The sequence below is a fragment of the Taudactylus pleione genome, unplaced genomic scaffold, assembly GCF_031769625.1.
Source record: "Taudactylus pleione unplaced genomic scaffold, aTauple2 ptg000436l, whole genome shotgun sequence".
Lineage (NCBI taxonomy): Eukaryota > Metazoa > Chordata > Amphibia > Anura > Myobatrachidae > Taudactylus > Taudactylus pleione.
The window spans coordinates 9,178,415-9,202,446 of NW_028284838.1; the positions used below are offsets into that span (position 1 = coordinate 9,178,415).

General features: G+C 43.5%; 1 protein-coding gene across 1 annotated transcript in view; it reads right to left on the bottom strand.

Moving 5' to 3' along the window:
- Positions 1-703: 703 nt before the first annotated feature.
- LOC148505841 (deacylase AADAC-like) overlaps positions 704-24,032 on the bottom strand; it is a 42,159-nt gene continuing 18,830 nt past the window's right edge. Inside the window, exons 3-5 of the mRNA XM_088447700.1 lie at positions 22,934-23,003; positions 16,307-16,478; positions 704-3,952 (exon numbers count right to left, since the gene is read on the bottom strand). Of these exons, the coding sequence (XP_088303826.1) occupies positions 3,344-3,952; positions 16,307-16,478; positions 22,934-23,003 (851 nt within the window). The 3' untranslated portion in view covers positions 704-3,343. The remainder of the gene's footprint in view (positions 3,953-16,306; positions 16,479-22,933; positions 23,004-24,032) is intronic.

Sequence of the window (24,032 nt, forward strand, 5' to 3'; positions counted from 1 at the left end):
CAGGAAATAAAGGGTACATTGTGCAAAGAGGAGATTGCTCAACCCCAGACGACATTGTGCAACCCTCCCCAGCTGCCGGACATGGCGTCCCGCAGCCGGGGAGGGTAGCGCATGGAGGCTGTGGAAATATACACAGGTGTCTCAGCCCTGGGGACATGCTGCTGATAATGCTTACGGTAGCTGCAATATAAATCTCTCATCCATGATCCTCCTGCCCTTTCCAGCATATCCCAGTGGCCGAGTCCCAGCCAGCTGCAGGGCAGCAGCAGGTGGTAAAATTGGGGAGATGCAGGGGACAGGTGTGAGAAGCAGGGGGTTGTGGTGAGATGCAGAGGCCTGCGGTGAGATGCAAGGGGCTGTGATAAGAAGCAGGAGTGAGAAGCAGGGGCCTGCGGTGAGATGCAAGGGGCTGTGGTGAATATAGGATGCTGTGGTGAAATGCAGGGGCCAGGAGTGAGAAGCAGGGGACTGTGGTGAGATGCAGGGGACTGTGGTGACATGGCGTAGGTTGTTATTACATGGAGGGGGCTGTGGCAAGATGAAATGGCTCCTGTGCAAGGCCAGGGTGGGTGGCTAATATATTTATACTGTATAGATTTTTTTTTTATTTTAAAGAAAATACTCTCCTTTAACTATGGAAAAATATCCTACTTATAATACACTTTATTTGGTTTGGATATGAAATATAAAATCAGTAACAATAATCAATAACAACAAAGTTGATATTTTATTGGCAGCACTCTCAGATTGAGCAATCTGACAAAGTAAAAGGTTCATCGCACACATACATTTTATCAAACTTAGAAATAAGTCAAGTGAACTAAGCTTTGCAGGTTTGTAAGGGCACATCTTCATTAAAAATAAAAAAGCAAATCACTTTGCAAAACCATATTGCCTTGCAGGTGGGACAGATGTAAAATGTGCAGAGATAGATATGAGAGAGAGGGGTGAGTCTAAACACAAATCTACTGCAGTGTAACAATAAGGCTTTGTGGGCTACATGCCAAAGCAGCCAGTATTTACCCTACATGCAAATATAATAAAGGTATTCACACGGGTACACCCCTTGTATTGCATCATGGTTTACCCAATTTCAGAGTTACTTGATCTTCTTGCTTTGCTCCCAACTCAGAATGAGCCCAACAGAGACAGTCAGTTTGTATACCAATATACAGCATACATTAGGATAAAGGAACACAAATGACTTTATGAAAACTTTTCACTTGTAAATGAAAAATGGAGGTATTGCATATTGCAACCAGCCAGATTCCATAATTTTTCTCATTACATCAAGAAACTGGACGTAAACTTGTGATTGGTCGTAATAGGGTCAATTTGATTTGACCAAGAAATAACCTTATAACCTGGACTGTAACGGCAGAGTTTGGGAACCTCTGCCATAGACCATGCCACCTTTTAAAAAATACTTGTTAAAGAGTTTTCATAAATCTTCCTTACCGTGCCTCATGCTCAATGATATTAGTAGTGTTTGAATTTATAGGCCACACTCATTAACAAGTAGCATGCCGTGGATGCCTGCAGTGGCTACTACAAACTAATCTTCCAGCAGCTCTCAAGCTCAGCCAACCCTGCCAGCCCTTCGGTTGCCACAGCAACCTCCCCCCGGGGGCTGGGGTACAGAATAGCATACCTCCCAACTGTCCCGCTTCCAGCGGGACAGTCCCGTTTTTCTGGGACTGTCCCGCCCGCGGGCCGCAGTGTCCCGCGGTTGGGGGGAAGTTGGGGAGAGTTGCGGTGTGCAGAAGGTGAACAGATGCCATGCGCATCGCACGGCATCTGTTCACTAGCGTAGGGAGAGCCTGGGGGGCTTCCCAGCATCTCTGAGTGTGCTGGGCATGCCCCCTATAGTGACAGTTGGCTCCGCCCCTTCTTGGAACCCACGCCCCTTTTTCCTTCCCATTGTGAAAAGTTGGGAGGTATGGAATAGTGATTCAATCTGTATCACCAACCCACGGCTGCAGGTGGACTGTCTTCCTGCAGCCCGAGCTTAGGGGAATCAGGGAAGCTGCAACTGCCCTTCTTTTCCTCAGGGACAGGCACTGGCAGAGGGTGGCTGCAAGAGGCAGTTCTAATAGGATCGCCCACCAGCCTGGGCTGTCTGCACTACATCAGCCCCACCTCCCCCTGCTCTCTTCCCATGGGCAACCCTTAGAATCGCCCCCTACTGCAGGCTGCTCTTCTTGCAGGACTGTGTAAAACTATTATTTTCAAAAATGTCCCCAAAAAAAAAAAAGTTTTATTTGTTGTAAAAACACATTGCTCTCCCTAACAAAAATATTTAAAAGAAAAACATAGGAGAAAAATACCCAAGAAACAATTTAACCCATTGAGTGACAGGATTTCCAATAGCTTGTGACACTGAGATACTCTAATGTTGCCCAAAGAAAAGTAAAAAAGGCTTCTTATTGCAATGACATTACATTAAAGATATATCTCCAAGCACTGGTAACCATGTAAATAAACACCTAGAAGAAGATTAGTTTTAAATTTTCCATGCCCATAAATGTATACTGTAAGGCAAACCTAGGTGACTGCCTAGGGTGCCAATGGTTAGGAAGTGACACCCATCCAGTGTTTTTAATGCCCCAGCAGAACCTCATACTAGAGAACTGGCCAATGACATGAAGCAGCGACCATCATCTCACATGTGAAGCCGCTGGCTGTTTCTCCTACATGTCAGTGTGGTGCTTGGCTCTGGTGCCACAACTAAGTGCCACATTTATGCTGGGTACACAGACGATGTGTGTACCCAGCGATGGCAGAAGCGATGGCACGATATATCGGGTGGTCCGTACACATAGCACGATCTGGTGTACGACCGCCCGATAAATCATCCCCCGCCGCATTCCAGAACCATGGTGATGGTTGCCGGTACTTCAGATTTACCTGCAATGTGTTGAATGGCGCGCAATAGTGCGTACACACTGGACAATTTGTTGTTATGATTGGCCTGAAAACGAAAAATCATCTAATATACCATCTAGTGTGTAGCCAGCTATACAGTCTCAGTAGGAGAGGATGCTGCCTTCAATTTTGAAGCCTAGGGAACTGATATAGAGCTGGGTGTAAGCCCATTCACGCCCAGTAAAAATTTGACTTACAGTTTGTGCCAGTTTTGAGTAGATTGTATCTTATATATGTGCTTGGAGAGACAATAGGTGTTCATGTGTAAGTTCAGTAAAGTTACTAACTTACTATACATATGGAAACATTAGTAGTTGCTATATTTGTGGCTCTGATGATTTATCAGCTACCCTACATAAAAGAACAAAGTTTATTAATTTTTACAGTCAATTGTCAACATATTAATTACACTCACTTCTCACAGACTGGTATCAAGCCAGTTTAGGTAATTGTCAATTATACGTTGTGCTACAGATAAATCAAATGGCCAAGTGTTTAGTAAAAGAACACCATGGAAAGTATTATCATAGTGTGCATGAAATACATGTACCCCAGCTTTTCTGAGTCTTGATACGTACATAAAGCCGTCATCTCTTAAGACGTCATACATGCATGTAATTATATAAGTCAGCGGCAGGCCTTTCAACTTTTCATCTTCTAAAAGCAAAGGAGATGCCCTTGTATCCAAAAGTCCAGGGTATTTTTTAACAAGAATGGAATTTTGGCTTTCAGGCATATGGTAAACATGATTCTTTTTCAGATCTTCAGGCAATAATGAACTCCAGTTTACAAACTTTAGAAACTGAGCTTCTTGGGATGATAGGTGTCTGTTAGACAACATGGCTTCAAATAATGTCTGATCTGTGGTGAAATATCCACTCCAAAAACGCACCATCAGTGTCCTGGAGAGAAGAGGCATGTCGCCATTTGCTCGGTAAGACGGAGTGTTTAGATCAAGGCTCTGTAGAACTGGGTAGATTAACGCTTGAATCTTAAGTTTCACTTTGACTTCTGGGTCATGCAGCAGCTGCAAAAATAAAACCTGTGTTTTAATAAACAATTGAAATCAGTGTCTGCGTACCAGCCAGCAACTATTCCATTACACGTAGACAGAAGATGTTTATTTTTGTAGAGGACTTGATGATACTTCTGAGAGCTTTGTATTTTATTGGAATGTTTCAAAAGCTATTTTTGTAACTAGGGAAAATAATCATGCAATGGATTTGTTGCTTGTGGCACCCATACCATGCTCAGAAAACAGCCCCATGACATTCATATATACATATATTTTAGACAAACACAGTCATTTAAAGGGAATTTCTATATATATTTTTTTCAATGGATAATAATTTTTTTTCCATTTAGTTATTTTAGGTATTCTTCTTTGTCTTTGGCAGTACAGGTTGAGTCTCCCATATCCAAATATTCCGAAATACGAAATATTCCAAAATACGTAATTTTTTTGGCTTGACTGAGAAAATGAAACCTTTGCTTTCTGATGGTTCAAAGGCCCTCATTCAGAGCCGTACGCGCTGAGCAGTGATGTCAGTGGGCTGGCTTCAGAAGAGAGGCGTTCCCGTGGGAACGCCCCCGTCAGTGAGGCACGCCCCTGGCACGCCTACCAAAGGGGGCGTGCTGTCAATCAACATCGACAGCACGCCCCCTTTGATCAGACACAACGAGCGAAGGACTTTCCTTCGCTCGTCGCGTCTGGCGCATGCGCACGACGGAGCACCCTCCGTCGTGCGCATGCTCAGTCCAGAACATCGACCCACTTGCGAGCGGACAGCCGCTCGCGAGTGGGTCTGAATCAGGCCCAAAGTACACAAACTTTGTTTAAGGCACAAATTATTAAAAATATTGTATAAAATTACCTTCAGGCTCTGTGTGTAAGGTGTAAATTAACCATAAATGAATTTCATGTATGTACACAAACTTTGAGCCACAAAATTATTGAAAATATTGTATAAAATTACCTGCAGGCTGTGTGTATAAGGTGTATATAACACATAAATGCATTCTGTGTGTATATTTGGGTCCCATTCCCAAGATATTTCATTATGATATGCAAATATTCCAAATTACGGAATATTCCGTTATCCAAAATACCCATGGTCCCAAGCATTTTGGATATCGGAGACTCAACCTGTAGTAGTAATGTTCAGCAGCTTTTCAGATACTTTCTTCAGGGCACCCTCAGCCATGCAGTACTGTGTATGGTACCAAAACTCAGGCTGTATCTAGACTGGGGCAGTGCCCCAGGACCCACAGCCAAAAGCACCCCCTGATAGACAGCACATTAAAATCCTTGAACATTTTATATCCAAGTAGGTGAAAATGGATTGCATGCATTATCCATATTTAAATCGGATTTTGCTAATTTGTAAGAATTTAGCAACTGCTACCATTTCCTCGGTTTGGATAACTACTGGTTTCATGGGTTTGGAGACTCTTGCACAGTGGGTGTGGATACTACCCACTAAATTACTGTTGTGCTTATATTTTAAAATAATTCAGTTATCATCGCTATGCTGTCATGTCAATACACTAACATTCTAAAAACCTATCCCACCTTTCCCATTGTTGATATCTATTAAGTAATGTGCTAAAAATTGTGATTGTCAGATAGTGATAATACTCATACAGTTTATTCACAACATATCTAATGTAGTATAGTAGTTGCAGCACAGACTAATAGCACATGAATCAGTTAAATTATTTACATTTATATTTATTGTATTTTTAAAGAAAACAAAATTGCACCTGCACAAACCATGCTGCAATGCAAATCGGGCAAATGTATTTAATTGCTCTGCATGCAGGGAAAATACTGGCCGCTTTTACACATACAGTATACTGTATACTGTACTGTGTTTTGTATAGGTTTAGCATGCCATGCCATACTTATGCTCAAAAAAGTGTGTGTCTGTAATGTGGTATCTTGTGGGTTTTTTTTCCATACATTTTTTTTATTATTTTTGTCCTTTTCTTACCTAATAAAAACTGATTGCATACACAATGCAAATACAGCTTTTTTACCCTATAAACAAATGCTCCCCAGCAAAAATCTAGGTACGCTTGTGCAAATTAAGGCATAGTGCACCTATATCAGTTTTTGCATTGTTGAGTGCATCGCATAGAGCGAATACTATGAATGCCAAGTCAATACGGTGATGTTACCACAATTAGGTCTTATCCAAATTTTAAATCAGATTTGGTCACCCCGGGCCCCCCTCTCTCAGGGCCTCCCCCCCGGCCATTGATTACAGCTGCAGTCAGTGCATCAGGACTGCACTTTGAGCTATAGGAGGCTGGATGGGAGGTGGAATCGGGGCAGGGAGTGGGGCTACACTGCACTCAGTCAGTACCTGGCAGCAGAATGGAAGAGAGAGGAGGCAATGAAGGCGCTACTTTGCTACAGAGTACAGACAGTGAGAGAATAACTGTACCCTGTAAGGTGATAGAGAGGAAAGGGGGGTCTGTGACTGTATGTATGTATGAATGTATGTGTGTATGTATGCATACCTCCCAACTTTGTGAATGACAAGATCAGGACCCCCGCGCACTGAAGACATGGCCTTGCTGTTAAGAAGGCATGGTCTCACGGCACCTGCCCCTTTTCATCACTCTGGGGGCGGTGCCCAGCATCCCCAAGGATACTGAGCTGCCCCAGGCTCTCCCCGCATGGTGAAGAGATGACATCATTTATTTACCCACTGAAGCGGTGACATTGTATGTATGTATGTATGTGTGTCTGTTACTATATTTATGTATGTGGATGCATATGTGTGTGACTGTTTATGTGTGTGTAACTGTGTATGTGTGTATGTATAAGTGTGTCTATGTATGTGTGTGTATAAGTGTGTGACTCTGTGACTGTATATATGTATATATGTATGTATGTATTTGTGTCTGTATGTAAGTACAGTATGTGTGTGTCTGTATGTGTGACCGTGCGTACGTGTGTGTGATTGTATTTATATAAGTGTGTATAAGTCTGTGCATTAGTGTGTGACTGTGTATATAAGTGTGTTTATTAACATGTGATTGTATGTGTGTATTAGCATGTGTCTGTATGTATGTGTGTGTATAAGTGTGTGACAGTATGTGTGTGTATTAATGTGTGATTGTACATATGTATTAGTGTGTGAGATTGTATGTGTTCGTATTAGTGTGTGACTGTATGTATGTGTGTGTATTAGTGTGTGACTGTGTGAATAAGTGTGTGTATAAGTATGTGACAGTATGTGTGTGTATTAATGTGTGATTGTATGTGTGTATTAGTGTGTGACTGTATGTATGTGTGTATTAGTGTGTGACTGTATGTATGTGTGTATTAGTGTGTGACTGCATGTATGTGTGTGTATTAGTGTGCGACTGTATGCATGTGTGAATTAGTGTGTGACTATATCTATGTGTGTGTACTAGTGTGTGACTGTGTGAATAAGTGTGGGACAATATGTGTGTGTGTATTAATGTGTGATTGTATGTATGTATTAGCGTGTGACTGTATGTAGAGTATGTGTGTATTAGTGTGTGACTGTATGTATGTGTGTGTATTAGTGCGTGACTGTGTGTATAAGTGCGTGACAGTATGTGTGTGTGTATTAATGTGATTTTATGTGTGTATTAGCGTGTGACTGTACATATGTATGTGTGTGTATTAGTGTGTGACTGACTGTATGTATGTGTGTGTGTATTAATGTGTGCTAGAGAGAGCATTGGCACCCCCCCTCCCATTATTTAAATAGGGACATAAGATAGTGCACCTGAAAAAGGGCCATGGCCTCATGGGGAAGGGCCAGAGAAGAGGTAGGAGAGGCCAGAAGATGCTGGGGATAAAAAAAGAGGAAGCTACAAGTGAGAATGATAATAAACAGGAAAATTGACAGGCCCTGCGGTGCCCTGTGCCATGGCACAGGTCGCACTACCCTAGTTACGGCCCTGGTGTGACTGTGTTTATGTGTGTGTATAAGTGTGTGACAGTATGTGTGTGTGTATTAATGTGTGATTGTATGTGTGTATTAGCGTGTGACTGTATGTATGTGTGTGTGTGTGTGACTGTTAGAGATGAGCAGTTCAGATTCTGTGTAATCCGAACCGCTCAGAACAGTGGGGATCCGGGTCCACCCGAGCCGAGGCTCAGGTGTTCCCACCGACTCGGATCCCCACTGCGAGCCTGACGTCAGCGTCCGGACGTCGGATCTCTCGAGAGTGGTGAACTCTCGCGAGAGGCGTGAGTTCGCCTCTACATAAGATGCAGAGTCCCGCGACTCAGCCCCATTTGTCCTGCATGCTCCGGACTGCGCGCTACTCTGCAACTGGGCGGGCGGGCTGGCTGAGAGGGGGCACGCTGATCACTGGCTACCTGAGTGGCTGTATAGGGGGATACACTGCATGCTGATGCTGCACTATACTCTGCTAAGTGACTGCGCTGGCAAAAGTGACTGTGTAAGGGGGCACACTGCATGCTGATGTATGCTGCGTTATACTCTGCTGATTAAGTGCTGTGTCCAGAGACTCACAAGTAGCAGTGACTGTGTAAGGGGGCACACTGACTGCAAGAAGTGGCTGTGTGTACAAAAAAAAAAAAAATTAAGAAAATAAAAAAAATAAAAAACGTATTTTTTGGTGCTGTACCCCACTGTGCAAGTGTGTATACAAGCACCATGACTCTGTGGGCCTTAGCCCTCTGTGTATACAAGCACTGTGACTCCGTGGGCCTTAGCCCTCTGTGTATTCAAGCACCGTGACTCCATGGGCCTTAGCTCTCTGTGTATACAAGCACTGTGACTCCGTGGGCCTTAGCCCTCTGTGTATACAAGCACCGTGACTCCGTGGGCCTTAGCCCTCTGTGTATACAAGCACCGTGACTCCATGGGCCTTAGCTCTCTGTGTATACAAGCACTGCGACTCTGTGGTGTCTCTGCCGCTGCTCTGTCGCTTAGTAACCAGCCAGCTCACTGCAACCTTTGGCCAATAATGGTGAAAACAATATTATAAGCTGTGAGGTGGTCTAAATTGACTGGAAATGACTGGAAATGAATGTTATTGAGGTTAATAATACTCTAGGAAGAAAAAAAAAGCCCAATTTATTTTTTTGTCAATTTTTGTAAAAAATCCAAGTCCAAAGCCAGTCACTGCAGTTTGGCAAATCCAAATCCAAAGCCGGACGACGAATTAGAACCAAATCCAAATCCGGCAAAAATGGTCCGGGGCACATCCCTTGTGACTGTGTGTGAATAAGTGTGCCTGTATGTATGCATGTAACTGTATACATGTGATTGTATGTGTGTGACTGTATATACTGTATGTGTGCATGTGTGTAACTATGTATTTGCATATACGTGTGACTATGTACTGTATATTTGTGTACATGTATGTGACTATGTGCAGGATGTACTAATGGCAAAATGTGGTAAAAACTCTGAAAGCTGCTGTTTCTAGATGTTTGACCACATTGCCCATATGTATCAAGCTATGGAAAGCAAAACTTTCCGGAGCTTGTACGCCTTCTATAAAAGCCTATAACAACCAAAAAGGATCCAATAGGATCCCTCCCAGTGTCCCCCGTGGCCGCCTATTTGCAGTCAGACTCCCAGGTCATGATCCTCACATCACAAAGGACAGCTTTTATCGGAATAGCTGTCCTTTGTGTAAATAATCGCAAATCTTTTTGCATATGGTGTTAATAAATTCCACTGCATATGGAAAATGTCAGGATGTATCACATTCAAAATGTGGTGCTTGATACATCCAGCCCTATGTATGTATGCATACCCCCTCAACCACCCCAATTATGGTGGGACTATCCTGCATTTTGGGGGGAAAGGTAGGGCAGGACGCTCTCACCTGCTCTGCGAGGCTCAGGAAGTGATTTACATACCTCTAGTGTGACATGAAATGGGAGCAGTGATATGTGGCCATGCCCCCGGCTTGCGCACAAGAACATGATCCCAGTGTCCCAAATAAAGCTCTTTAGGGCCCCCAGTCCTTGTGCATCCCACCCACTTCATAGTTAAGCCGGCTGTATGGGAAGAAAAATGGCAGTAATAGCGGTCCTTGGAGAAGGGCCTATATGACACAATTCTATGATACTTGCGTAATTTCAGTCCCACCCCTTCTTCTCAGATAAACAAGTCATGGCATTCAAGGCCTAATAACGTGACTAGTCTGGCCCTGCCCCCAACCACTGCCTCCTGAATCTCATTATAAAAGTAGGTAAGTATGATGTTAGGAGTTATGCAAGAAACTTTCCAGGCGCTGCCTAGGGTGTTTTTCTAAAAGCAGCTGTATAAAAATGGAGTAAGTCACTCTCCGAGATAGTTAAACAAAATTGGCACAAAATGTACTGACAGCGCTAGATGACATATAAATCAATATTAATTAAACATAATTATTATAAAATATAGATTTTAATCTCATAAAATAGACAGATATTAACATATCAAACAGTGATAAAAAATTTATATGAAATGACACACCAAAAATTCCTTGAACATGTATGTGGGTAATTGTTCAGTGGACCAAACAACATAGGTATTAAAATATACTGTTGTCCTACCTAGGCAGGGCAAATCTAATAAAAATGGTGACTTTCCCACGCTTACTTTATCTATTTCAGTCCTTGCCATTCCTACTTACGTATAAAGACACTTTAAAAATTAACGCTTTATTTAGGAAATTCCTTTGGAAGGGAAACGTCCTAGAATAGCCATCTTAAAACTACAACAGGCAGGGAACAATGGAGGAATTAATTTAACCTATTGCGCTACCTGCAGGACTGGCTACACAATACCAATATATATATACAGATCCAATTATTGATAAACAGTTTTTGCTTAACGGAAATTTAATTAGCTTCTTACACCTGCATGATGCAGAAGTTAGTCAGAATGTGCGAGAAAACCCCCTACTGTGGTCCATGAAAAGATTGTGGCATATATTACGCTACCAACACAATCTCAATGTACACAAATCCTTGTTTTTGCTTTTTCTGCCCAATCCTGACTTCCAAGATGGACTAGCGTCCTTTGCTTTCACTTTTTGGTTGAGAGAGGGAGTGAAAGATGTACGTAATATCGTAGATGTCCCTAATAAATGTCTAATAAACTTTGATCAGGATAGAGAAAAATACCCGATACTCCAGCGATTCTGTTTAGCATTATTTGAAGCCCAACACTATGCGAGTACTTTTAAACAGGGATTTTCTGATTTGGATTGGCGGAATGCCATTTACGATATTTTGCGGTCTCCTCCACCCACTAGGAAGGCTATATCATTGCATTACACTATTTTGAGAAAACAGATGGATCACGAGCAGGTTAGTTAAGGGGTCAGTCAATGACTACATCCCCTCACTAACATGTGATGCCTTATTTGACAACTTGCGTAGCTCATGTAAACTACTACCCGCAGCGCAGTATCAAGACATTTTTTGAAACATCTTTGATAGAACTTGGGGGGGTATCCAAGCGATTGTACGATAATGACGTCGTTATCATGCAATCGTTTGCAAATCGTGCATGCATCGTGCATGTTTTGGTCAGAAGCGACCAGCAATGCGTGCGCCCGCTGGTCACTTCAGACAACGCCCGTACATGCTGGTCAACCTGACGATCTCGTGGGTGATCTCGTGGGATCTCGACTGAACGAGTGAACGTTCAGTCGAGGCACATCACTAGATATACAAACTAGAGCACGATTGCAATGTCGTAATCGTGCTCTCATTTGTATATCTATAAGCAGTGGCGGGCTGGGCTGGGGGGCCGCTGGCACATCCAGCCGCCGGTCACTGACTGAATGGCTGGAAGGCAGGCTGACGATTCTCATGCAGGGAGAATCATCAGCCTGCCTCCCAGCAATCCAGTCAGCGGCCGGCGGCAGCTCCTGGGACTGATCCCCTCCGCAGCAGCAAAGCGTGCGGCCTGGATCCAATTTTGGGGACTCAGTAAGTAATACTCTGTCTCCGTCCCATTATTGCCGGCCACCGGGCCGGGGACATACTACATCCAGGCAGTGCGGGCGTTAGGTGCTGACGTCATGACACTGCCGTCGCGGTCTGACTGGGAACTCTGCAGTGGGCTGTAGCTGGAGGAGCGGCAGCAGCACAGATTAGCTCCGAGCACAAAATAGCAGGGAAAGACAGGTAACTTTAATGGCATGAGACAATGCAAGGCAGAGCTGAGGGGACAATGCAAGACTGGGGACAAAGAGGAGAGGACAATGCAAAACAGAGGGCATGTAGGAGGGGACAATGCAAGACAGAGAGGAGAGGACAATGATTATGCAAGACAGGGAGGAGGTTATAATACAAAATATAGAAGGCAGGGGGTGTAGTGTTGCCACATATCCCGTATTCATAGGCTTGCCATAATATCCCTTTAGTCTGGGACTCATGTGACTAATTAATACCAGATGAAATCCAGGCTGGAATTAAGCCAGCCACAGAACCTGCGTAGTTCATACTGTATGTGTCTCAGATTAAAGGGATATTATGGCAAGCCTATGCACACTGCTGTGTGCAGCATCACCATGATCAAGAAAATCACGCTGCATGGCCACACAACCGGAAAGGTATATTTCCCCTTTTTTTTGTACCTGGAAGTGACGTGCTGTCAGGGCAGAATGGCAGTTCCCTGCCCATACAGTCAACCACAAAAAGAAAGTTGTCCACTCACAGGCTCGCTTTGCTCATCACCCTCCCCCTCTATATCCACTTGGATAGTAGGCTGATATTGAACAGTAGTTGATGTCGGCGGTACAAAAACTGAAGGGGATATATCCACTTTCCACAACACAGCAGCAGTGTGCAGACAATGGCTGAGGACTGAGCGCCTAAGCAACAGCAGCACAGTATTTCCCTACCCACATGGGATGGATCCTTGGCTGCCATAAAGATGCAATTTGGAGGCTGGAGTGACAGGGGTCAGAAGGCAGTGGAGAGACACAGAAGACAGGTAGCTGGAGAGACACAGAGAACAGGAGGCTGTAGAGACGCAGGTGACATGAGGCTGGAGAGATGCAGGGATATTAGGATGTAGAGACACGGGAGACAGGAGGCTGCAGAGACAAGGGGCAGGAGGCATGAGAGACAAGTGGCAGGAGGCTGGAGATATACAGGGTGCAGAAGGCTGGAAAGAGAGGGCTGGAGACTGGAAAGACAAAGAAGGCTGGAGAGACACAAGGCTGGAGAGACATAGGGGGCAGGAAGCTGAAGTGATGAGCAAGAGGCTGAAAAGACGGGGCAGGAGGCTGGAGAGACAGGGGGCTAGAGGCTGTAGAATCATAGGGTGCAGGAGGCTGAAGGGGACACGGCATGAGACTGGTTGAACCTCTGACATATGACAATGACATTGGAGCATGTGATCTCCTACATGAATATTGAATACCAACTGAAGACAGACAATACAATGCAGGACATACATATGGGGTCACAGATAGCACAATGTTGGACATACAGGTTTTTTGTCATACTAGGGTCACGTCAACAAGGACTGCTTCCCTTTGTTTAATGATATATTCTGACATTCAACTGTTGATATAGGTGCTAGTCATGCTCTTCACAGTGCTTTCCGCTCACCACACTCCTTGTACAGACCACACTTCCATAGCACTGGTCATGCCCTCATATCACCCTCCCCCTCTCACCCTCACAGTGACACACAAAATAGGCCTTTTATAAATTTCATCTCCAGGCCCTTGTGAACCTTAATCTGGTACTTGGTCTCATTCCTTACCCGCCAGGACTCAGGAGAAGCGGCTGCAAGGGGAGGTAGTGGCCTTCGACTACAAGAGCAAGATGCTGGCGCTCAGTAACATTTACCATGAGAGTGGCTTGGGGTTAGGGGAACACTAGCCAGCAAGATGCTGCCAGCGTGCAACCAGCAGGTGGAGGGAGGCTGGGGCACCGAGGTGAGTCTTCCATTCATTCTGCTTGCGTTGTGCGGCTACTTACACTTGTAATGGGTGCTGGGAGAGTGGGGCGGAGACCCTGGCTGCTGGCAGAGCTGCAAATAGTATTGGGACCACAGGCTGACCATGTGAGGGGAGAAGGGGTGTCTGTGGCCATTGCCATGGGCACTTTTTTTTACGGAGTTTGGGAATTATCTGGCTTTGTTATATTGGTTATCTGATGCTTTGCATTTTGGAGCTTGGTATTTGCAGGTAGCCCCCGAAAAGGATATCCTGCAAATATTTTTTGATACATATGTGCCATAATGTGGAGGTTTAAACAGGGGCTTTCAGAATCTTTTATGGGGACACTCTAAATTCCCAATCCTTTCCTGTGTATATTGATCACTGGAATGGTGTCTATATTTTATTTGGATGTTTTCGATGCTCGCTGTGCTTTATATATTAGTAACTAGAATCCTTTCTGCATTGTATACAGTTCAAGGAACCCTCTGTTTTTAGTAGTGGTCACTACAATAATCTCTGCTTTGAATTGTAGGTATTATATTTGTTTATAGCTTTTGACAGAATATGTCATTGCCTATTTAAGCCACACCCACACTAGATAAACCACACCTACTAGGTTATTGTCACACCCATTTTTTGAATTGCAATGCGCCAGGGCCACTTGCTCTTGTTTGCCCCCCAGACTGAAAGTTGCCAGCCAGCCCCTGTCTATAAGTGGATAAACGCCTTTACTTTACACCCCATAGGCAATACTTAGCAGGAATGATTTCTTCACACAACTGTTTACATTGTCAAACTCCTCAGGTGGATTTCCTTCATTGTTTCTGGTCTTACCCATTACTACACCAATTTTGGCTGGCGGTTAGAAGTTCTCCTTTGACAAATTAGTAAACTATGGGCCTGATTCAGAGCCGGACGCTATTTGCGGACGGTCGTTCCAAAAAAGGGGTCGGCTATTTAAATTGAGCGCTCGCTCTTTGCGGTTTGTTGACGCCTCTATGTCTGTGCGAGCGAACGAAAAATGCGCTTGCTATTTTGAAAAGACGCCCCTTTGCCGTTCGCATCACACGTCATCTCCGGTATTTATTAGATTAATTGGGTACATCAAAAGGCATCTGAACTACTCGCAGTGCTTGTGGTAGGTTTTTCTTACCGCTATCACTGCGAGCAGTTCAGGCTAAAAGACAACCAAGTGATGTGGTCAATGACGCTCCTTTACTAATTATGCACTCCCATTAAACGCCCTTTTGATCGTTAGGCACGCCTGCTTACGGATCTCCACTCCCCCGTTTTCAAGCACCTTCCCCTGTTACCACCCACAAACGGTACATTCTGTCAATCAAATTAGCAGCCCCTCGCTGTTTTGCGAGCGCACGATTTCCGACCACAATGACTGGTTTGCGCATGCGCATTACGCCCCATACGCATACGCAGTTGTGCGAACATCGCTCAGAGCGAACAAGCGGACACTTGCGAGCAGCTCTGAATCAGGCCCTATATCCCTTTCACAGCAGAAAGGGCTATATTTGGGAAGGTACCCACCACACAAAGAACTGCAAGGGGATTTATAAAGCTGCTCTTAGCGCTGCTGCTAGAAAAGTTATTTTACTAAATTGGATATCGGCCTCTCCTCCTTCATTGCGGATGTTTCAAAATAAATGATTTCATATTGTTAATATGGATTGGATAGAGACCTCATTGAATAAGGATCTCTTGACGTCACGATTTTTCGACACGTGGGAGGGTTACATCTCCACTTTGCCTCGGGAACTTCAACACAGAATCGAAGATGCTTTAAAAAATACTATGTGGTATGAGCAACGGCGACTTTTGGGAGATTTTCCCTTTAGTACGTAGTGATTATAGCAACTTTTAAGGTGACTCCTGGAAGTTGGGTCTTGTTGTCCCACGCAGCTCCCCCACCCTACCTTGTCTTTTCCTTCACATTGTCTTATTCTATCTAATGTTTCTCTATGCTAATTTACTGTATTAGTTCACTATTTACGGTGATTTGTATTCTATTTGTTATGGCTATTGATAGGTAATCACTTCTGTTCCTAAATACGTAAGCTTTGCCATTTTTGATACTTTATACAATAAAATAGATTTGAAAAAAAATATATACTGTTCAATTTAGGATAGTCATATAGGTTATATAGGCAGCTGCCACAATTATTAGAGCACCCAACATTTCAGCACAGTCTAGCAGCTTCTATTTCTGCTGTATTACACACAGAGCTTCTCTCTACATTTGCATTAAAACAATATAGTAAAGCAGATCTATGGGATGTTCAAGGAGAACAAAAATAAACTGCCCTATCCAGGTGAAATAAAGTTTCCTGAATGGCACAAAAGGAAGAAGGAAAGCTACATACATTTTAAAAATCACAGTAGGGAATGTAAAATAGAACATGTTAATGTGGAGAACCTTTTTAAATTAATTACTTTCTGAAACTTATACCTTTTGTGATACGGCAGCAGCTAAGTTTCCACCAGCGCTGTCTCCAGATACAGCTATTCGGTTTTCATCCACTGAATATTTTTCAAGAATGTTTTCTTGCATAAAATATTTAACTACAGTGTATACATCATCAAACTGGGTTGGAAAGTGGAACTTAGGAGCTAAACGGTAACTGGGAACAAACGAAAAACACTTGTATTACGTACACTCATTGAAAAATGCATTTGTGAAGCTTTTTTAAAAAATTTAAATTTTCAAATTAATTTAGAAAACAGACCACAGTTTCTACTGTGGCTTATACAGCATCAGCTGCTATTAGGGCCAATAAAATAGGAACTGGTTAACTAGTTAACCCTATCATGTCTATATGTAATTTTAACCTGACAGGTACAATTTACATATGAATTCTATGTGCAATGAACACCAATGTTATGGAAAATAATACAGTAAAAGAACATATACTGAAATGCATGCATATGAATATAGAGTGATTATACCAGTATATAAGGAGCACATTAAATCAGTCTAAGGGGTATATTTACTAAAATGAGAGTTTTTAGAAGTGGACATGTTGCCCATAGCAACAATCAGATTCTACTTATCATTTAACTAGCACCTTCTTGGAGATACATAATAGCTAGAATATGATTGGTTGCTATGGGCAACATCTCCACTTTTAAAAACTCTCACTTTAGTAAATTTACCCCTAAGTGTTTACTTGTGCTTTTGGACTGATTAAGTTTTTTTTTTTACTTTATTTAGTGTATTGCGTAGCTTCAGTATGAAGTTTGACCTACTAAACTATGCTGTACATCAATTTGTAGCTGCAAAGTCCTCTCTCCTTTCTTACTGATGTAAGTTAGCATTCATTAGTAATTCGGTCTTTTCAATGTTGCATAATAAATACAGAGGGCCTGATTCAGAGGTGGATGCGCTGACGATGTTTGTGCAGTTGATTGATTATTTGCTACTGCGCATGTGTATAAAGTCCTGAAAAGCTCATGTGTTTTACTGAGTGTACAGAGGGTCTGATGCAGAGATGGGCACTAATGAGATCACAGCTGCGATTTCGCACGGAACGCGGCTGCAAAACTATGCAATAACTCCAAAGCTCACCCATGCATAAAGACGCCCACTGCTGCCTTCTCATATGACTACAACGTTGCTTACTTGCGAAAATATGGGTAACATCGACGCACATCGAGCGGCCTTCTACCCTTGTGGAAGTCATGGGAGGTGTTCTGAAATGAACGCAATTAAAGGCCGTCTATTATGGTAGTGTCACAGACATGCCTGTGAGGCGGCTGTTTTCCCAAATGCAGAGCCGCAGCCACAGAGAACATGTTCAGAGCAATTTCAGAAGCAGACATTGTGCCAGCCGGGATGTAGTTAATATCTCAGTGGTCGGGATGTCGTGCTTATAATACCAGCGCTGGCATCCTGACGGTAAGTATTAGGGTTAGGGAGAGGGTTTGGTTTAGGGTTAGGGGATAGGGATAGGCACCAGGGGGAGGTTTAGAGTTAGGCTGTGGGGGGGGGGGGGGGTGAGGGTTAGGATGCAGGAGGGGGGTTAGGCTGCGGGGGGGAGTTAGGGATAGGCTGCAGGAAAGGTATATTAGGGCAAGGGGGAGGGTCAGGGGTTAGGGTAATGGGATTCTGACTGTCGGGATGCCGCTGTCGGTATTCTGACCACCGAAATCCCGATCGTCGGGATCCTGCACTCAACCCATGCCAGCCATAGGCTGGTGAAAGTGTCAATGATGAACGTGCTGGTGCGCCGATGCTTGCACTGTCTGGCGCATACAAGGTGAAACCTGAAACTAGCATTTGCATATACTACCGCTGCTAATCCACAATAATTTGCGACTGCACGTGCATTATCGTGCACCTCTGAATCAGGCCCAGCGTGGGGAATTTGTCAACTGATACAATTCAGACACATTGGGATATGTTTCTAAAAATGTTCTTTGTTTAAAAAAAAAAAAATATATATATAATATATATATATATATATACACACACACATACATACATATTACACACACACAATATATTGTGTCAAAGTGAGACATATTAAACAGAAAGTCACAAGACAAGTGTTAAATTGTAAGTCACTGTAGAATATTCTAGCACTATAAAAAGTAAAGGTAAACACTAAAGCAATACAGATGTGTCCTTACTCATCTAGCCTCAGTATGCCATTCAGCGCAATATGCCTGGCGTGAGTGAGCCGCCAGGTCTTGTGCTACTCTGCTCGATCATCTTTTTTTGTTTGGTGCGTCTGGTCATGGAACCAGGTGCACCAAGAGGGGCTGTTTGACACGACTGCAGCAAAGACGAGTGCGGACACATCTGTATATCAGACGCAGTAGCACAAAAATATGATATAATCTGTCATCTTGGGCTGCAGTTACCTTCAGGGACCTGGAAACTAGCAACCTGTCACTGCCATGACCAGTAGAAATTTTTTTGGAATAATCAATGGATCGTAGGGTCAACCTATTAGGTGCAAGTTGGCTTGTGGAAGCTGTTTTCAGGGCAAACTCGCACTGTGAATTACATTCGCAACCCAATTCCAAACTCACATATTTTGTGCACAACTCCTTGAGGGTGTGAGTGCATAACCCCTTAGACAGCCTCCCTAATGACTAATTAGGCATTTAGAATTTGTCAATTAGCTTTATTGGCCCAATAATTACACATTCATTTTTGAGAGTTAAAAAAATTAATGACCTCAAATAATTTTTTTTCGTTAGTGTAGGCACCCCAAATTTAATTACAGTGTTGTTTGAATGAAAAAATAATTGCTTTTTTAAAAAAAAACAAAAAAACAGTGGCCTTAACTAATTTTTGATTAATTCGTTTGAGAGTAAACAAAAAAAGCTTGCTTTTTATAATTTTTTTTAATTAAAAAAAATGCACAAATTAGCCATTTGACACCAATTAAAAACCTCTAGTTCTTTCTTTATGCCCACTAACAGCCTTCTATACGATCCTGCTAATGAAATGATCAGTTGTGGGGTCCAGGATGGTCTCCCTACTTTTTCATGTACTATCCCAAGTTGCATGCTATAGGGACTTTGCACACCCTCACTGTGAGTAGTGCGAGTTGGCATTTCTAATTGGATTGCGTAATTCTCAGGAGTGAGCATTCTTGTGAAGTGTGTGAGTTTTACGAAACCAACTCACATTTGCAAACTCGCTCCTAATTGGATTGACCCCTTTGTGTAAATATCCATGTTCATCCATAAATAGGACCAAAAAGGCCCGTATTCAATTTGAGGCGAAAAGTCCAGACTTTTCGCCTCTTTGCCTGTTTACTTGGTTATTTTTCCCAGAAAAATAACCTATGGCCATCAAATTTGTCGTACATGAAAATAGGTGCAAGCATACTTTCAAGTCCCTTAAATGACTTTTAAAATTTCTTCAAAAATGCACCTGCCGCTACTCCCCGCAATGAAGAAAACACCTGCCGCATACTTACGAACCCCTCTGGAATCTATTTGGGTACTTTAGGATGTGTTCCCATTTTTTATTTTTTTTACCCCAAAATTTAAGAAATATTTTTTGGGGTGTCCCAATTTTTTTTTAAACTTTTTTTCACTCAGAACATTTTTAGGGACCATTCCCAGGGGTGCAGACTATTTTTTTTAAGCTTGCACCCCTAAACTCCAATTCTGCACCTTTCTTCGCCTGCTAAGGCAAGCAAAAAATTATCCTCATTTTTTTACATTGACTTTTCGCACCGGCGAAAAGTCAATGTAATTGCATACGGGGAAAAAGAGAATAGGCGAAAATTACATCATCGGCGATAATTCTTCGCCGATAACGGCTTTTTGCCTCCTCAAACTGATTATGGCCCAAAGTCACAAATTGGCATTAGCAATACAGTTATACATGTCTCCTGTAGTGTTATTATTGTTATTATTATCATTATTATATTTTATTTATAAGGCATCACAAGAATTATGTAGTGCTGTACAAGGGGAAAATACTGACAGGAAACACAAGAACGGACTAATACAGACGGTATCCGGATGGAAGATCTACAGTGTCTAGATAGACAGTCAATAGATCGGCACCAGATGGTCGACAGGGTCAAAAGGTCAACATAGTCAAATGGTCGACATTTTTTAAGGTTAAGGTTAGGATGAGGGTTAGGTTTAGGCACTTGGCGGAGGATTAGGGTTAGTCTGCAGAAGCAGATAGTGTTAAGCTCTAGGGGAAGGGTTAGGGGTAGGCACTCAAGGGAAGATTAGGGTGAGGATTAAGGTAAAATAATAAAAAAAAAAAGTTTAAACCTTTTTCTGTGTCGACACTCTGACCCTGTCGACCAAAGTTCATGTCGACTTTTTAACTATCGACCTTTTGACCCTGTCGACCATCTGGTGTTGACCTATTGGTGGTCTATCTAATTCTAGACACTGTCGATATTTTATACCACACCCATTACAGTCAGCATATAAAATTACCTAAGTACATGATTAAAGTGTGCAGTTAGTATATTTGTGTAGAGAAGATAAAGGGGAGAGGACCCTTGTCACATAAAATTACAATCTGTGGAGTTTATGGCTGGACACTATGGAGAGAAGGAGACATATGCTGCAGAGTTAGGAGGAGGGGTGGTAATCAAGAATGATACATTTTGTTTTCAGGGACATGCCTGAAGGCTGATAGGCTGGATGAAAGTCTGGTGGAGCAAAGGAGGGTATTTTAGAGTTTAGGAGCAGCCCTGGATAAATCCTGAATGCAAGAGTGGGAGGAGGGAAGGTGGCACTCATTAGCAGAGCATAGAGGGATAAAGTGGAAAGAGATAAAGTACCAACCAACTACAGATGTGTCCTGATACATCTAGCCTCAATACACCATGCAGCGCAACTTGCCTGGTGTGAGTGAGCCGCCAAGTCCCATACTATTCTGCTAGCGTCAGACATCTAAGCCACAATGCGATGCGTCTCGGACATAACAGCAGACTGTGCTGATTAATTTGATAAGTGAAACTTATATATCTGTGTGCACCTGAGTCTGTATATGACCACGTATCGTGGAATGGAAAAACGGTTCCATCCAAATAGAGACAGTTGGGAATAATGGAATGGACTTGTGGATGTTATGTGATTTGTTTATAGGTTCCTGATTTGTCCATTCGTACAGCACTGATTCACTCTGTGAATACAGTATGTCATATTGCAATCCATTATCTTTAAAGCTGCATATTGGAAAAAAAAATTTCCTCTAGCTGTAGTCTATATGGAGCCTTTTCCTCAAGGCATGGAGCAGCCCTTTGAGCTCCATGTAGGAGGAGGAGTCATTTTTGGAATATAATCTAGGTAATTATGTAGCTTTAATGCTAGTACATATTTTAATTAAAATGACTGTTGAGCAGATTTTATTGTTGGAGACAAGGACAGAACTATATCTGTGAAACAACGGCAGTTTAGGCACTAAGGGGGAAGGGTTAGGATGTGGGAGGTTAGGTTTAAGCACTGTGGGGGGAGGTCAGGATCAGCCACCAGGGAGGGAGGGTTAGAGTGGGGAGAGGGGGAGGGTTAGTTAGGGTAGGGAGAGGGGGATTGTTAGTATATTGACCAACACATGTCGGTATTCTAACCTTGTTGGGATGCCGGCGTCGGGATTCTGACCTTCGGGATCCCGAGCGTCGGCATCCCCTACCATATCGGGGGAGGGGGGGGGGGGGGCTGGGGTAATGTTTCTTCCTACATTACACTGGACCCACTTTTCTCTTTTACTGGCAGCCCAGCAGATGGAACCTTCACTGATAATTGCAATACAGCAATGGCCTGTATATGTCCCTTTACAATGCATTTGGATTTGTCGCACCATTGGACATTGCATTAGCTCTATGGATGCGCAGAATGTATGTCTGAAAACTCACTGCAATTACCTCTCTCAGCGTCCAAATTCGTTCTGCCGGCGGTATTCACCTGGACCCATGCGCAGTGTGACTTGGATGCATGAGCAGAGTGAAAATATTGGCTGCTTGCGTGTGGCATTGAATAAGGCCCATCGTTTGAAAATGTGCATCTTATTATGCAGGCTTTAGCATGGTTTGAAAACTGCACAAAAAGGCGCATTTCAAATTGTGTTTTTTTGTCCAAGCATGTGCCCCGATTTTTGTCCGTACAGAGTCGCAGAACACATTTAGATGCACAGTAGCAGAAATGTAAGGGGCGTTCCTGGACGCTGACTGGGAAGTAACAGGGGGTGAGTAAAAAACAACACAGAGATGTTGCGTCTTATGGGAGTGTCTCAAGCATGTCGCTTAATGTGGTTGTGTACAGAGACGCTGAATGGCACACATAGGAGGCCATACGAGTATTCTGCCCCTGCCATAGAGCTGGTGAAAACTTAGATGGATGGTGCACTAATGGTGCATCTACAGCTGGGGGGCTGCTTATTGCCCACCCCTAATCTAAAGGCACACCACACGGATATGCAGCATCTATAGACGCTGGAAGTGGACACCTCAATCCTTGCACATTCGGACATGGATGTACATCAGGCTTTGTAGCGGCATTAGCATAAAGTCGTAGACGCGACTGACTCAGAATCAGGCCCAATAAGTGATTATAATAAAAAAAGAGTTAGGAACAGCAGAGTACCTACTTCACTGACACAAGTACCGCACTCAGCTCATGCGCAGTCTGTTTTGATAGCAGATCATATGGCTTCATGGCTGTAAAAGATTCAGGCATTGATTGTGTATGAGATTGTCACTTGAAACTTAGAAGTAGACACTGCAGAAATCCAATATTTAGTATATGACACGGGAACATTTAGAAACATTAGTTCTCATGGTTTTTTACATCACTAGGAGGCCTACTGACATCATTTAACTAACTTCATCTTAAGATGTATTAGCCACTATAGCCTATAGCAGTGGTTCTTAAACTCGGTCCTCATCCCCACACAGGTCACATTTTCCAGGTCACCCAGCAGATGCACAGGTGTACTCATTACTAACTGACACATTTTAAAAGATACACAGGTGAAGCTAATTATTTCACTTGTTATTGTGAGGAGACCTGGAAAACATGCACTGTGTGTGGTCCTTAGGACTGAGGGCCTGATTCAGACCCGCTCGCGAGCGCTATGCGCTCACAAGCGGGTCGATGGTGGCACAATGCGCATGCGCACGACGGAGCAGGCTCCATCGTGCGCATGCGCAAGACCCGGATAGCGTCGGGCAAACCATTGCTCCGGGTCTCGTACCAAAGGGGGCGTGCTGTCGATGTTGAGTGACAGCACGCCCCCTTTGGTGGGCGTGGCTGCCCAGACGGAGGCGTTCCCATGGGAACGCCTACCGTCTGGGGCCGGCCCCACTGACATCACAAGTGATGTCAGTGGGAGTGCTTTCAGCTCTGTTAGAGCCGAAAGCACTCTTGGGCTTGCGGCAACGAGACCCTACCACAAGGGTCTCGTCGCAAGCCCGATGGTCACGATGGTCTTGACCATCGCGACCATCTTCCTGGCCGCTCGCTATAGCTGTGGGTGGTCACCCACAGCTATGCGAGCGGCCAGGAGGCCGCTCTAAAAAAACAGAAGGCCGGCCCCGATTCAGACCGAGCGCTCTGTCAGAGCGTCCGGCTCTGAATCAGGCCCGGAGTTTGAGAAAACTTATGGCCTATAGTATATTTTTTCAGGTTTAGTTTAACTGGATACAGATCTGAGGATCCAGCCCTGGCAGTCTAAACTTGCACATGTG